We start from the raw sequence: 14526 nt of genomic DNA, 5'->3' as shown, positions 1-14526 counted from the left end.
CAATATACCAGTCTGAAGAGTATAGGTAATCATTTGATATGGGTAATATCACTCTCCATTTGTGAGTTTCTCCAGAGGCCTAGAGCTGCACACAGTTGGAAGGAAAATATTACACTATGTAAGTCATATATGATCTAGCTAGTATTATTCAGAGTTGGATCTCAATAAAAATTTAATTAGAACATTTGTCGTAGCAAAATATTTTTAAACAGGTCTAAGTGGTGGTTACTAATTTTCCAGAGATTCATACAAAGTAGGTCTCTTTGAGATGTTGTTTAGGTTCTAAACTCTAAATAAGTAAATGGATCTTGACACCTAGGCTATAAACATTAAAAGCATCAACAGTTCTCAAATTTTGCCCTAGCTTCCCCACAACTCAATATTATAAAATAATGATACCATGGCAACCAAGAATAGTTTGAAAACATATTCATAAATGAGCTTGATATGCAAACAGAAACTCCAAATTCATAATATTGGATTTTGATGTGGTTGTCAGAGCTGAATAAATTTCCTGTTCCTAACATAAACCAAACGTTGCACTTAATGCAATATATCAAAAGAGTTAAAAGTATAAGAAAATTAGGGTTACTTGAGAGAACTGTGAAATGAAAAGCACATACTCAGATATACTCATGAAAGTAGTGTTTGCAGGGCACAATCACTGAAAATTTTATTTTCACACATTTGATCAACCTTGCTGCTCATTTTTAAAATTCTCTCTATTGATTCTACATACTGCAAAACTGTTTTCTTTTTCAGATCAAGAACAATTAAAATATTCTAGTTAAAGAGAATAACTCATGGATGATTCCTCTGGAATTTTAGTATTAAAACTGGCACTAATTGAAGTTGCTGAGATACCCAAATTATTTTCGGTGAGTTAGAACATTTCTATTTCAGGACATTTCTGCATAAAATGACAGCAAGCTTCCAGGCATTTTCCAGCCAAACCTCAAAAAGAGCCTGATAATTCAGTTTGTACTAAATAGTCTTTATTAAAAACTATCTTGTCTTAAGTGTATATTTGTGCTTGTATATGAAAAAACTGCAAAAAGAAGAGGCCCAAAGGCATGTTTGTAAAATCAATTGTGCAGTTTTTATTTTACTGTACTTTTATCACATATGTCATTTATTACACAGTGGAAAACCGTTAAATGCACAGTAGTTGTGCCAAGTGGCATTATGCTTTTAACAGCTTTATTCGTTTAACAGTTCCAGCTCTCATTATATTTTGCCATGTGGTACGTGAGATTTTTATTCTTTTAACAGTGTATAAAAGGGGTCCATGGCATTTTCCTTTTATGTATTTCATATTTCACTCATATTTTCTTTTCTGTGAATATTAAGCCTTAGGCAAAACTAAAAGCAAGGGGTGTATCAGAAAACATGAATTGTTAGAAGAAAAAGGACATAAGGAAGGTTCCGATCCATTTTATAATCAAACCAACATTACTAATGTGTAAGTTCACAATATTTCTGTTAAGATCAGTATGTGACTACTTTCACTTTCTGTTTTATTATTGCTCCATTTCATATTTTTACTGAAAATGAAAAAACAATGAAAACCAAGAAATAGTGATTATATCTCTTTAAGGTCTCTTTCAAAAATACAAAAACAATAGCATTTCGAGTCCTTATTTTAGAGTTTTGGATTTATTTATTTTTTACTTTTTAAAACAAAATCCATGTGTTTTAGCTATTTAGTCTATTTAAATGCATAGAAAACAATTATTCTGGAACAAAAGCACGAATAAGAAAAAAATGTATAGGTATAATTTTATCTTTAGAAGGAATGTATCAATCTGAAAGTTATTCCTGTTCATAAAAGAGAACCCCCTACTCACCTGACTTTTGTTGGCAGCTACTTTGGCAAAAAGAGCCTGAGACACCTTCGCCCTTTTCATCTCCTGTTGGATCTCGTCATAAATGGCAGCTGTGATGTTGATGTTGGCTCCCTCCACCTTAATAGGTAGGTCTGTTGTTGGTGTTGAGGTTTTGGCCTATTGAGAGACCATGAAAATAATAATTAAAATAATGCTGCTTTCAGCCCAGCCATCTGTGCAGAAATTATCAAAGGATTTCAGTCAGCTGATGCCAAACTGCATTAGCTACAGAGGGACACTTCCTGTCCATTATTCTAATCAGGTTAATTGTGATTGGAAATAATTGCAGGGCATTCCTATAGGACATACAAAGCATGTGTATGCACTCTCCTTCATTCTCTTTTTCTGCAAACATACACACAGTATTCTTCAATTGCTTTGTCTTTCAACACACACAAAATACTTTATATACTAGAAAATTAAAAGGTTATAAATTGGATGAAGAAATGTGTAAACAATTATTTTATTCAGCTAGTCCTCAAATACAATATATTATTTACATGAACATTTGAATTTTTGCTCCCTCCCCCTCCTCCCCCCTCCCAAAAAAATCACACTTTAGAAGAAGAGCCAATTCTTCCAGAAAAATTGATAAATGCATAGGTCTCTAAATAATAAATTATTACTCAATTTAATGTACTCCTACAAGTCTCTTTCATTCTTTATTAAAAGTATACATATGTCATTTGAGTATACATGGTTTCCCATCATTACACTGGCCAGATAGTCACCTAATTTCACCTAGGAAATCATTAATAACTTTATGCCTGCCAGTGTGCTTGATATGCTGCCATTGACTTCATAAACTCACATTGCAGCTGGGTACATTCCATTCCATTCCTTTTAAATAAATGATATTCTATTGATTTCTATGACAAATGAAAGAATATTTCCTTCCAGATAAATTTACTAAAAGAACTGAGATAGGATTTTGCTGCACAAAAATATAGAAATCTACTGCACATTATAGTGGCTACTAATTTTACAAGTAAAAATCAAATCAGTGATTGCAAGAATTAATAAATCATGCTGAACAATCATTTCAATTAAGGTCAGTTTAAAGAAACATGCAGACATAAAATAATGACCAAGGACTCTACTTAAACTAGACTAGTAGACTTCCAAGAACCCTTCCAACACTGTTATTCTGCTGAGCAAAGTTTTAGGATATTAAAATACTTTTTCTAGTGTGTTAACAAGATTGTTTAAAAGTTGCTGCTTTGTATTTTTGTAATTATTACTTTACTTCAATGAAGTTTTATTTTTTCAAATAAACAAAATGGAGCAAAAACAAAAGAATGGAATATATAAATATACTTTGCTAAAATCAGCCTAATATCTGAGTTTGAACTTGAATTTTACCAAAGAACAAATTAAGCAGCAGAAGCCCATATTTAAATATTGCCATATTCATCACAAAACATTTGGACTCTTTTTTTTTCTGATCAGTTTGGCATTGATTACCTACTACCAATACACATTTCAAATCAACCTGAAAGCTACAAATGGAAAATTAAAATTTTAAAAAGCAATGTAATAGGGAGGAGAAAATGAACATTTACTATATTTCTTGATACTCTGAGATTAACTACTATACTGCAAAATTGTATCACAGATTGGTATCTATGGAAACAGTATTTTTTATATAGGATTAACTTTGGCATCAGGAAAAAAATGTCTTTCATTTCAAATATGTTTTTCCTTTCTGCCTATCTTGGCTATTTCTTAAAGCATTCTTTTAGCATTAAATTATTATTCTTTATGATTTAAGCAAAAATAAATCATATGCACATTGTAAAATCATTTAACATATAGGATTTTTCACTGTTTCAGCAGCAGAAGGTAGCTCATACCATTGCAGGTTTTGTATTTTCTAAAAACAATCTATTCCATTCTCTAGGTAATTTACACACCTCTATCTTGGATTTAATTCCCTGCCAGTGTTCAAATGAACTGGCATAAATGTTATATTTATCTTCTTGGACTCCTACCAGGGTGACCAAATGAGTTTTCATTTACAGGCATCTTATGTTTTCCATAGGGAGGCAACCAAATATCAAATATTACAAGGCTCCCAGAGTTATTGTTCGCTGCCCAGAGGCACTTATAAATTCTTTCAATCAATCAACATTTGTTATCTTTCCAGCACAAATAAAAGCCCCTCTTAAATTATACTTTACCTTTGCTGTTAATTTTGTCCTATTTTTAGTAATGTTATATTTTGTTTTGGTTAAATATTGTAACTTTTAGCTATATCCTGCTTTAGAAATTATTAGCTTAAGGCTGAGGCATAAGAAAGAGGAGCAAAATCATCATCACTTTCAAAATCTAAGAGTAAATCCTTGTGATCATAATCAATTGTTCTTAAAGAAAAAAAAGAAACGAAGAACACTAATAAAAGGAGAGGAAGTAAATGGAGTGAAGCAAAATATTCATAAATGCTCATCTTCACACATTGTATTGTATTTTTCGGAGTATAAGACGCACCTTTTTCCTCCCTAAAAGAGGCTGATAATTAGGGTGCATCTGATACTCTGAATGTACCCCCCCAAGCCCTAACTAGCTGCTAACAATCTTCCCAGTTCTTACCTTGCAGGCTCTTTCATTGTTTCTCTCTGTGAAGAATGTTTTCCAAGCCCTAAGTCTCTGCAGGGTTTGTTTCATTACTCTAACTTGCTCTGAGTAAGTTTCTTTCCAGCCCTAACCAGGTGCTAACGATATTCCCAGCTCTTACCCACTTGCAAGCTCTTTCACTGTTACTCTCTGCAAAGAAGAATGTTTTCCAAGCCCTAAGTCTTTGCAGGGTTTTTTCCATTGCTCTACTTGATCAGACTGTTTCTTCCCAGGTGCTAATGATGTTCCCAGCTCTTACTGGCTTGCAAGCTCTTTCATTCTTACTCTCTCAGAATAACTTTTTTAAAGACCTTAACCAGGGGATAAAATAATGTGCTGTAGCTAAGGATGCTAGCTAGATGAATGTCTGGTAAACAGATTCTTTCTTCCCCAAAAACTAAAGTGTGTCTTATATTCTGGTGTGTCTTATACGCCGAAAAATATGGTATTCAGTTCCACCTAAGTAGTTAGATGTGTACACCCAGCCTTGCCCATTTTGGTAACCTCCCAAATTATTTTATCCCCTGGTTTTAAATCTTTAAATGATTTATGATTTGTTTCCACGTGTTGTGAGCTGCCCCGAGTCTTCGGAGAGGGGCGGCATACAAATCTAAGTAATAAATAAATAAAATAAATAAATAAAAACATAAAGTAAACTCTAAAAACATTACCAAAAATTAATATAACAATATCCTCAGTAAAGTGAAATGGGACTTTTCACCTCCTCCTGTTGGCCATGCCAGTTTGGTCTCCAGGCTTTAGCCTCCAATTATTGGGCACTGCCTTTTCTCCTTCTCTGAAAGGGTCCTAGCTGGTCAGCCCACTGCTTCCATCACAGTCCCTCTTGTCACAGCCGCTTAGTCCCCTTCTCTCCCTCTCTGTTTGCATCAATTGCTCTTTATGAGTGTTTGCAGAAGCAATGCCTTCCCTTCCATTGATTGGGGAGGATGGAAGGGAGGGCATTGCTTTTGCAAACACTCATAGAGAGCAACTGATGCAAACAGAGAGGGACCAAAGGAGAATAGGACTCTGTTCAAACTTGATGAGTGGTGGAGAATGGAACTCCGTTCAAACTTGATGTTGGGGGGAATGGAAGGGAAGGCATTGCTTGCTACTCTGATTGGCTGGTGGCAAAGTGTCCCATGCGCCCAAAAGCCCAGAGTGAATGGGGTTTTTTGCCCATTCGGAGAAAGGCCTGTGACTAAGCGGCTGTGACAGGAGGAGCTGGGATGGAAGGGCTGGGCTGAACAGCTAGGGCCCTTTCAGCGAAGGAGAAAAGGCAGCACCCAATAGTCGGAGGCTAAAGCCTGGAGACCAAACAGGTGTGGCCAAAAAGAGGAGGCGAAAAGTCCTAGACCATCAGTAAAGTGAGAATGAGTTTTCCCTGAACTCATTTTTCCTTCTGAATTTATAATTCAATTTTTGTCTGACTCCTATCTCTTCTCCACTTTAAAAATGAGTACAAAACTATGTACAGTGATACCTTTACTTACAAACTTAATTTGTTCCGTGACCAGGTTCTTAAGTAGAAAAGTTTGTAAGTAGAAGCAATTTTTCCCATAGGAATCAACATAAAAGCAAATAATACGTGCACACCCAATGGAAAGAAATAAAAGCTCAGAATTTGGGTAGGAGGAGGAAGAAGAGGAGGAGGACAGTCACTGCTGAAGGAAGAAGGTGAGGGGAGGGGAATAAAAAAAAATCCAAAACTTTAAGGCTTAAAAAAAAAGAGGGACTCTGAGGTGGCGAGGAAGAGCACGCCCCTCCCATACACCTGGCGCGGGGCTGCCTCCCATACACTGAGCCAGAGAGAGAAACCCAGGGGGAATGGCAGGAAACTGGCCAGGTCTTTGTGCAGCTCTCAAATTTCCTAGGAAATTTTTCCAGGCTCGAGTTCTTAAGTAGAAAATGGTTCTTAAGAGGCAAAAAAATCTTGAACACCTAGTTCTTATCTAGAAAAGTTCTTAAGTAGAGGTACCACTGTATTAGATAAAATGTATCTCTATACATAATACGCTTGAGAAGTTTGTGCATTGTTTAGGTAAAAGGTACTTGAAAAAACATGTAAAATGATACAAAATGTGTATATTTAGAGAAAGATGTAGAAATATTTGTACAAATATCTTTTAAATTTTAATCTTGTTTACAATGTTACAAAGGGTAGTACAACTATACAATGTATATTGTATATAAAATAAAATATACTGACTTTGAGTTTATTTTATTTAAATCTATATCTATATCTCTATCTCTATCTCTATCTATCTATCTATCTATCTATATATACACACACACACACTGTGTATATATATATATATACATACATATACATATACATATACATATACATATACATATACATATACATATATATATATATATATATATAGAGAGAGAGAGAGAGAGAGAGAGAGAGAGAGAGAGAGATTGTTCTGAGTTCGGGTTTTGCCCTGTGTAATATTCACCATCACCGAAACGTCACATTTCACCGAAACGTCGCATAAACATGCAAAATATTACACAGGGCAAAACCCGAACTCAGAACAATCTACATACATATACCCGTGAAAATTTACGAAAACAAATATATATATATATATATATATATATATATATATATATATATATATATATATATATATATATATAGGGAAAACACCAAAGACAGAAAGAAAAAAAATAAAATTATACTATGCCAAATAAGGGATATTAAGAAAAAGAAGATGAGTATAATCTTTAGAAAGCAGCCTTTTAAAAAAATAAATGAACTAAACAAAATTAGAAACTAAAAAAATACACATGTAAATTAGGTATAATCATACACACATACACAAAAAAGATAATAGAAGAATGACATGACATGGCATGGATCAGATTAAAATAGAATAGAATAGACTGAGCTATAATATCACTTAGCTTTTTCCAACTTCAGCATTATGATCCACTTTTTTTTAAAAAAAATCCTTTTTTGAAATTTGCTAAATAATAAAACGTTTGCTAATCCATAAACTGATGCCCTATTCTTCAAGTGTTTATTTATGTTCTGTCAGCCATTTCATAGTAACTGAGTGCTCCCTGTCTTCTCTAATACAATACATACTGTGTCTAAAGTTTGATTCAAACATTAATTTTCAGTAGTTCCTTTCTCCAATAATAATTGTGGAAGGAAAGACAACATTAACATCCTATCATACTCTCTGCTATTAGAGATTCTGGTTCATACTTTTGGCAACAACTATTAGCAGCCTAATCTAACCACACTCAACAGGCATGTGTGCCTTGCTGGATGGATTTATTTAAACTTTCATGATTCAAAACCATTTGGAAGGTTAAAGATCAGCAGTTACATTTTGAATTGTATCCTAAAACCAACTATAGAGCTCTACAATATCTTTAATGCAATCCCTTAAACATGTCCAACTACTTATTTTAAAAGATTTTATTCTATTAGTTAGTTGCAACCAACTTAACAACCTCTTAATTTTATTTCAGCACTTCTGGATGCACTCTGGAGGTCAATTTGCCAACCAGAATATGAGGTACTGAAGCAACTGAACAACCACAAGATAAAATTAAAGGTACAACCCCTAACTAAAATTATGAAAAAGTTCAGGCACACATTGAGAATAAAGTGCACAATTGGTCCTGAAAGAAAAGAACAGGCCTAGCTCTGACCAGGGGTACACCACTGATTTGAGGAGATTCAGATCACAGCCAAGGTATGTAACCTCCCCTGTAGACATTTGAATTCTTTCATGTATTTAATAGGATGTTCATTCTTTATATTTGCAGCATTAATTTTTAAAATAGTATATCAATTTCATGCCAGAAGTGTCACTAAAAGACTACATCATTTTAAACCCTAAAAATTTAAGAATATCTTTTCTTTTCTAATTAATATCAGTTCTGTAAAAACCTTACCAGCCATCTTGTATGATGCCTGACTTTAGGTTTTCTGTATGAGGGGACAACACTGAAAGCAATTATAAGAGGGTTGAACAGTTGAACCTTACCTGGGGGGTTCTGGAGGAACTTGGACTGCTGGCAGCTGAAGACACCATGCTCACATTGGGGTTCATACTCCTCTCTCTCTCATCCTGATATATACGATCTCGCTCTGTCTCAGGTAGGTTGAGGAAATTCTGCATTGCCCTCAGATTTACCAGGAGGGATTGGGAAGCTGTTCTAGGGTCTTCTTCTTTACGCAGTATCTCTGATAGCAATCCCTGGTTCGAAAAATTAAAAAAAAATTCCAAGTCTTTTTTTAAAAAAAATATGTTCGTTATAATTGGCCAGGCTGCAGGGTTGAGATCTTTTATCAGATGTCAAAGCACATGGAATGTTTTCTAGAAACAAACCTTGTTTTCTAGGGACAATGCTGATTTAAGAGCAATTATATTTAAATTATTTCACTTAAGAACAACCCAAATACAAATCTGCCAAAGAGGCAAGTGAGTAGTAAGACACCATTATAAAACTACAATTATAGCCAGGTGCCTAAAAACTATTAGAGCTCTCACTTTTTCTGTGTGAGGTTGCAAACACTTGGCAGTTCTTTTCAACTTCAGGAATCTGCCAAGTTTGGTAAATTTAGTTCAGACATTTAAACAGCTCAGGAGACTTATGAAGAAAAATGTTTGGCAAGGTTTGGATGTTACAGTTCATTCACTACAAACTGTCAATTCTTTCTAATGGGAAAAATGCTGCAAATATGAGAAATCCTTAAGATAATTCATCTTTAAAATTAATTAATTTGAAAATTGCTGTCTCGTTTAAAAGGTCAGGAGGTGGAAATGGCCAGATTCATCAAATAGATCTAGATTGTTTGAGTCTTTTACATGAAAGAAGTCAGCAGTTCAGTTGTACTATAGCCTATATAAAGCTTTAGAAACCAAGTCATATAAAAAGTTATGGAGCACATAGAATATAGAAATTATTGATTGACACTAAGATTTGATCTTTGAGTAACAGAATTTCTAATCATTTGCTGTACTTTCGTGTTCCTTTGTCCTAGAGAATTCCAACTAAAATTTCCTCCTTATAGATAGAAGATTCATAACTAGAAAATAACTCCCACTTGTGCTGCAAATAAATAGTACAACTGCCGCCTAAATGTTACGGCAAGGTCCATCCTGCTCCTCCTCCTCCTTGCACTCTGTATAGAATTTCAGCATATTGCCTACTTCTCCAAAATACCATTCTCAGAAAGGAAAATCATTTGCTGCATTGTTTTTGGCAGAAAACGTCAATACAATTTATAGCGAATTAATGTGCCCCAAACTTATTTCAATATATAACATTTCCCAGGGTCAGGATATATGGGGGAAATGCTCACTTAATATGAGAAATTCATACATACATGAAAAAGTGAAAATGATACACTTTGAAGAAACAGACTGAGAATCACAAAGAGAAGACTACTTTAAAAAATTGTTGGAACACTCACTCTCCCTCCCTTAATTAACTTTCCAGGATTGTAGTTGAGAGGAAAAATAGGAGGGAACCTTAAGCTTCTGTATAAAAGAAGGTATATAATTCTTAACAAATATGCTAAGATATATAACAAATCAATGCAAAATATGAAATAATTATTCCAGGCACAGGCCCTTGTATGTTTAAAATTTTTCCTCACATCAGTTACATGCTTCTGCTTTTTTATTCATGAATAAAATGTACCTAACTACTGATTAATCTTCTAAATCTGCATAAAATTAGATGCATAAAGAAGACAATATTTTAAAGTACAATCAAGCGTAAGCATAGTAGACATACTGTCTTGGAAAAAAGAAAAAAACAAACCTGAAAAGGGGGCAAATCTGAGGGGTTCATAAGGATAAGCCTTCAGGAAGCCCGGGAATCCTCTGGTAATATGAAGCCTCTACATTGGTTGTCTTATGTGTAATAGCTACCCTTTTTTGGTCTCCTTTTATGTATTCTCGTTGTTTTTAATAGGTTAGTAACATGTTTTTATTCCTTGTTTAAATGTATTTGGAACACCCTGGAGTCGTTTCATGTGGGAAAGGTAGCTATATGAATTTGACAAAAATAAATAAATAAAATTGTCTACAACTCTGCTCTACAAAGAAAATATAAGTCCAGGACCAATAAAATGAATAATTAAATTTAATAACAGCTTTCTGAAACAAAGGATTGTCCTTTACAGTAAAGGACATACAGTATGGGCACTGTAAGTATAAGGTACAAAAATGTAGTAACTTGATAATATTGCTCTTTTGTAGTTTGAATTTTTTTAAAATAAAAAATAATAGTCAGTTAATTGGCTACTACCTAAGATGTGGCTGGAATTAGCACACTTCCTACTATGGGGGTCATAGGCAAACATTTAAATCCCCTTCAAAACTATTGTTATGTGTTTCTGCTAAGAGGTAAAAACAGTAATCTGTTTATTGTAATATTGCCCATGGTATCACCTAAACCTAAGGCAAATTCAAAGCTTACTTTACAATCTTCCTTCTGCAAGATCTAACTTGGAAAAACAATACAAAGATTGCCAAATTTCTTATAATAGTTATGGCATTATTTAGTTGGATTTAGTTGCCTTTTATTGTTTCAGAAAACTGTTTTCCCTTTTTATGTTTTATATATGTTAAATCCTATATTTCTGTTTTTGAAAAGGGGTTCATTCTAATGTTTTCACATAAGTGCAGGGTTCACATTTTTTTCAAATCATCCAAATGTTGATCCATTGGTTATGAGAGGGATTGAAAAACCAGTTTGTCATCGGAATCTGATGACATGAGCTGAGAAAGTGACTAGTCCAAAGTCTACCTAATTGGCTTTCATATGAAAGGAGAGACTAGAACTCACAGTCTCCTGGTTTCTAGTCTGATACCTTAATAACAGATATTCTAATACTAATTTTAATTGTGCTTTTTTTGTCTGAGATAATAAATAAACCTACATCTGTAATCCTTTAATTTTATCTATTTAACCCTGCTGTTCTGTTCGAAAAAACTCCCTAATGTTATGTTCCCGGGTCTATTTGACCCGGACTGCAAATTGATCATTTTAGGTACTTATATTTGGTCTTTTTGAAAGCTTTTTTCACCTGGAAACAAGTTTAAACATTTCTGCACACAATGGAATGAAAATTGAACTGAAAAAATTAATCCTTATTGGTTTATTTTGCACATAAATGTGCCTCCCCCCCCGTTTTTGTGAAAGTTTTTTCAATTTATGGATAGTTTTGCTTGCAAAATCCATTCTATTTTACTAAAGTTGGTGTGGGATTGGTAGCTTGAACCTTTCTGAACATAATGATATGAAAATTGAACTGAAAAAAATGATCCTTATTGGTTTATTTTGCTCATAAATGGGCCCCCATGCTTATACTCAAATAGGCTTATACTCGAGTAGGCTTATACTCGAGTATAAAATGATATGGTCTTATATTCAAAAATAAACCAATAAGAATCATTTTTTTTCAGTTCATTTCTATTTTTCTTATGTTTAGAATTGTTCAATTTAGTATATCAAAACTTTTGAGTTTATTGATAATTTTGCCTGCAAAATGCATTCTATTTTACAATTCTATTTTGGTGTGGGATTGGTAGCTTGAACCTTTCTGAACATAATGATATGAAAATTAAACTGAAAAAATGATCCTTATTGGTTTATTTTGCTCATAAATTGGCCCCCATGCTTATACTCAAATAGGCTTATACTCGAGTAGGCTTATACTCGAGTCTAAAACAATAAACCAATAAGAGTCATTTTTTTCAGTTCATTTATATTTTTCTTATGTTCAGGATTGTTCAATTTAGTATATCAAACCTTTTGGGGGAAAATTCCTTAGGGATTTGTAGCCTTAAAAAATATAAATTGACACGAAATTCAAAAAGGATGGGGGGAGGGGCTTTTTGATCAAAATAAAAATATAAGTCTCAATTTTTCCAGTTCAATTTTCATATCATTATGTTCATAAATGTTCAAACTAGTTTTCCAGTGGAAAAAGTTTTCAAAAAGACCAAATTCAAGTACCTAAAAAAAATCATTTTGATCTGGGTCTATATGACCCGAACAGAGTAAACGTGACTTTTTTTTTGCCAAGAAAAAAAATTTTTCCCCACCCCCACAAATATTTTTTTGATGATCAGCATTGTTAAATTGAGTAAATGAATGCCTAAGATTTTAAAGAATATTTCGGATTTGGAGCATAAAAAAATAAAAAGTGAAAATGGTTGCAAGCAGCCGAGGGGGGGGGAGGCCTTATTTCTGATGTTAAAAAAACAGTAAGAATCATTTTTTTCAGTTCCTTTATATTTTTCTTATATTCAGAAATGTTCAAGCTACCAATCCCACACCAACTCCAGTAAAATAGAATGGATTTTGCAAGCAAAACTATCCATAAATTGAAAAAAATTCACAAAAACGGGGGGGGGCACATTTATGTGCAAAATAAACCAATAAGGATTAATTTTTTCATTTCAATTTTCATATCATTGTGTGCAGAAATGTTCAGACTACTTTCCAAGTGAAAAAAGCTTTCAAATTGACCAAACATAAGCACTTCAAATGAAGTGTTTTCGGTCCGGGTCGTATGTGACCCGAACATAACATTAGGAACTTTTTTTGCCCAGCAAAAACTAAGCCCCCCACCCCCCAAAAAAAATTCTCATAGAGAGAACCCCTGAAATGATGAAAAGTCATGAAATTTCAAGTTTCAGATATGCAGGGAAAATTTTTTACAGGGACTCAAACTTGGCTTCGGGTCACATACGACCCGAACAGAACAGCAGGGTTAATACAATTGTGATATTTCAGTTTTATTTTATAATATTTATTGAGCTTGGGCTGAACTTTTAAACTAAATGATAGCTTTTTAAACAATTGATTTTGCTTTCTTAGATATTCATTACTTAAAATGGGTTGCAAAGAACATTAATAAATAATAAATAAATAAATATAGGACAATAGGAACAATAGGACTAGATACTATTTTTTTATTCCTAAAAAGCAAAATTATAACTTAATTAAGGAGTTGCATATAGATTAACATAGTGCCCTGTGTTAAAAGACTTTAAAAATGTGCTAGTTTCTTACACATGAACAATTTTGAAAAGTATTAACAGCAAGAACACAACAGCATTATCTGTTAGACTATGACTGGATCTACTCCAATGCCTTATTTCTTACCAATCAAAAACTTTGGCAATAAACAAATAAAATGACATATAAAGGTAGTAGCCCCTTATTACTGTTATAACCCAGCAACTACAATTTATCGAATTTTAAAAAATCATTAATCAAATTTATTTGACCACTTTCAGTTGTTGTGAGCTGAATGACAATGTACAATACAGATTATAGCTATTTCATTTCATTTTGGTCTAACATCCAGTAGTATGGAAGCCTACTGACTGGTTTAATTGTTAATGTTCCCTTTCAGTAAATAAACTTGTATAACAACAAACTGAATTCCTGTAGAGATCGCTATGTTGACTGTATTTACCATTATCTTCTAGTCTTTGACTTATGATCAAAATTGAGATTGGAATTTCCATTGTAAGCGATGCAGTGTAAAACACAACAGCATGTGACTGCATCATGTAGTGATGGCAATACTGTACTAGCATTCCCTACTACCTATTAACCTAACTGACAATAACAATTCATTAAGCAAGTAACCTTTCCAAGTCAAGCTACCAGGTCTTAGTCTCTTTCAGTCCCAAGCCTTAGTAAGGTAAGAGACTGCTTCCAACTTCCCCTACTCACAACACAAAGAGGATTTTGGCACTGAGGCCACTTCTTTTTGTTTTAGAACAAAAGGTGCTGTGGCTCTAGGATGGCTTTTGTGGGGGACGAGTGAAGCTCAGTCCCATGTTCATGAGAAAATGCCTCAGGATGGTAATCTATTACAGTGCAATTCTGAATAGACTGCTCTAACAGACTGTGCTGATAATAGATGACAGAGTGATAACAAAGTCAATAAAACAAAGTATCACGAGAGCCTTCGTTTATATTCATATCTGAGCTGGTATACACAAAAATGAATCAACAATCAGCA

The 14526-nt window shown here is 33.7% G+C and overlaps 1 protein-coding gene across 3 annotated transcripts in view; it reads right to left on the bottom strand.

Moving 5' to 3' along the window:
• SATB2 (SATB homeobox 2) overlaps positions 1–14526 on the bottom strand; it is a 167642-nt gene that overhangs the window by 45596 nt on the left and 107520 nt on the right. For 2 of the 3 annotated variants that reach the window (XM_070732092.1, XM_070732093.1), the window contains exons 8-9: positions 8513–8725; positions 1848–2003 (exon numbers count right to left, since the gene is read on the bottom strand). In XM_070732092.1, coding sequence (XP_070588193.1) covers positions 1848–2003; positions 8513–8725 — 369 coding nt within the window. The remainder of the gene's footprint in view (positions 1–1847; positions 2004–8512; positions 8726–14526) is intronic. The other variant, XM_070732094.1, reaches the window with a different exon arrangement.

The sequence above is a fragment of the Erythrolamprus reginae genome, chromosome 1 (assembly GCF_031021105.1).
Source record: "Erythrolamprus reginae isolate rEryReg1 chromosome 1, rEryReg1.hap1, whole genome shotgun sequence".
NCBI classification, from domain to species: domain Eukaryota; kingdom Metazoa; phylum Chordata; class Lepidosauria; order Squamata; family Dipsadidae; genus Erythrolamprus; species Erythrolamprus reginae.
The sequence above is the reverse complement of the archived record's forward strand: the minus strand, read 5'-3'. Positions and strand labels throughout refer to the sequence as shown.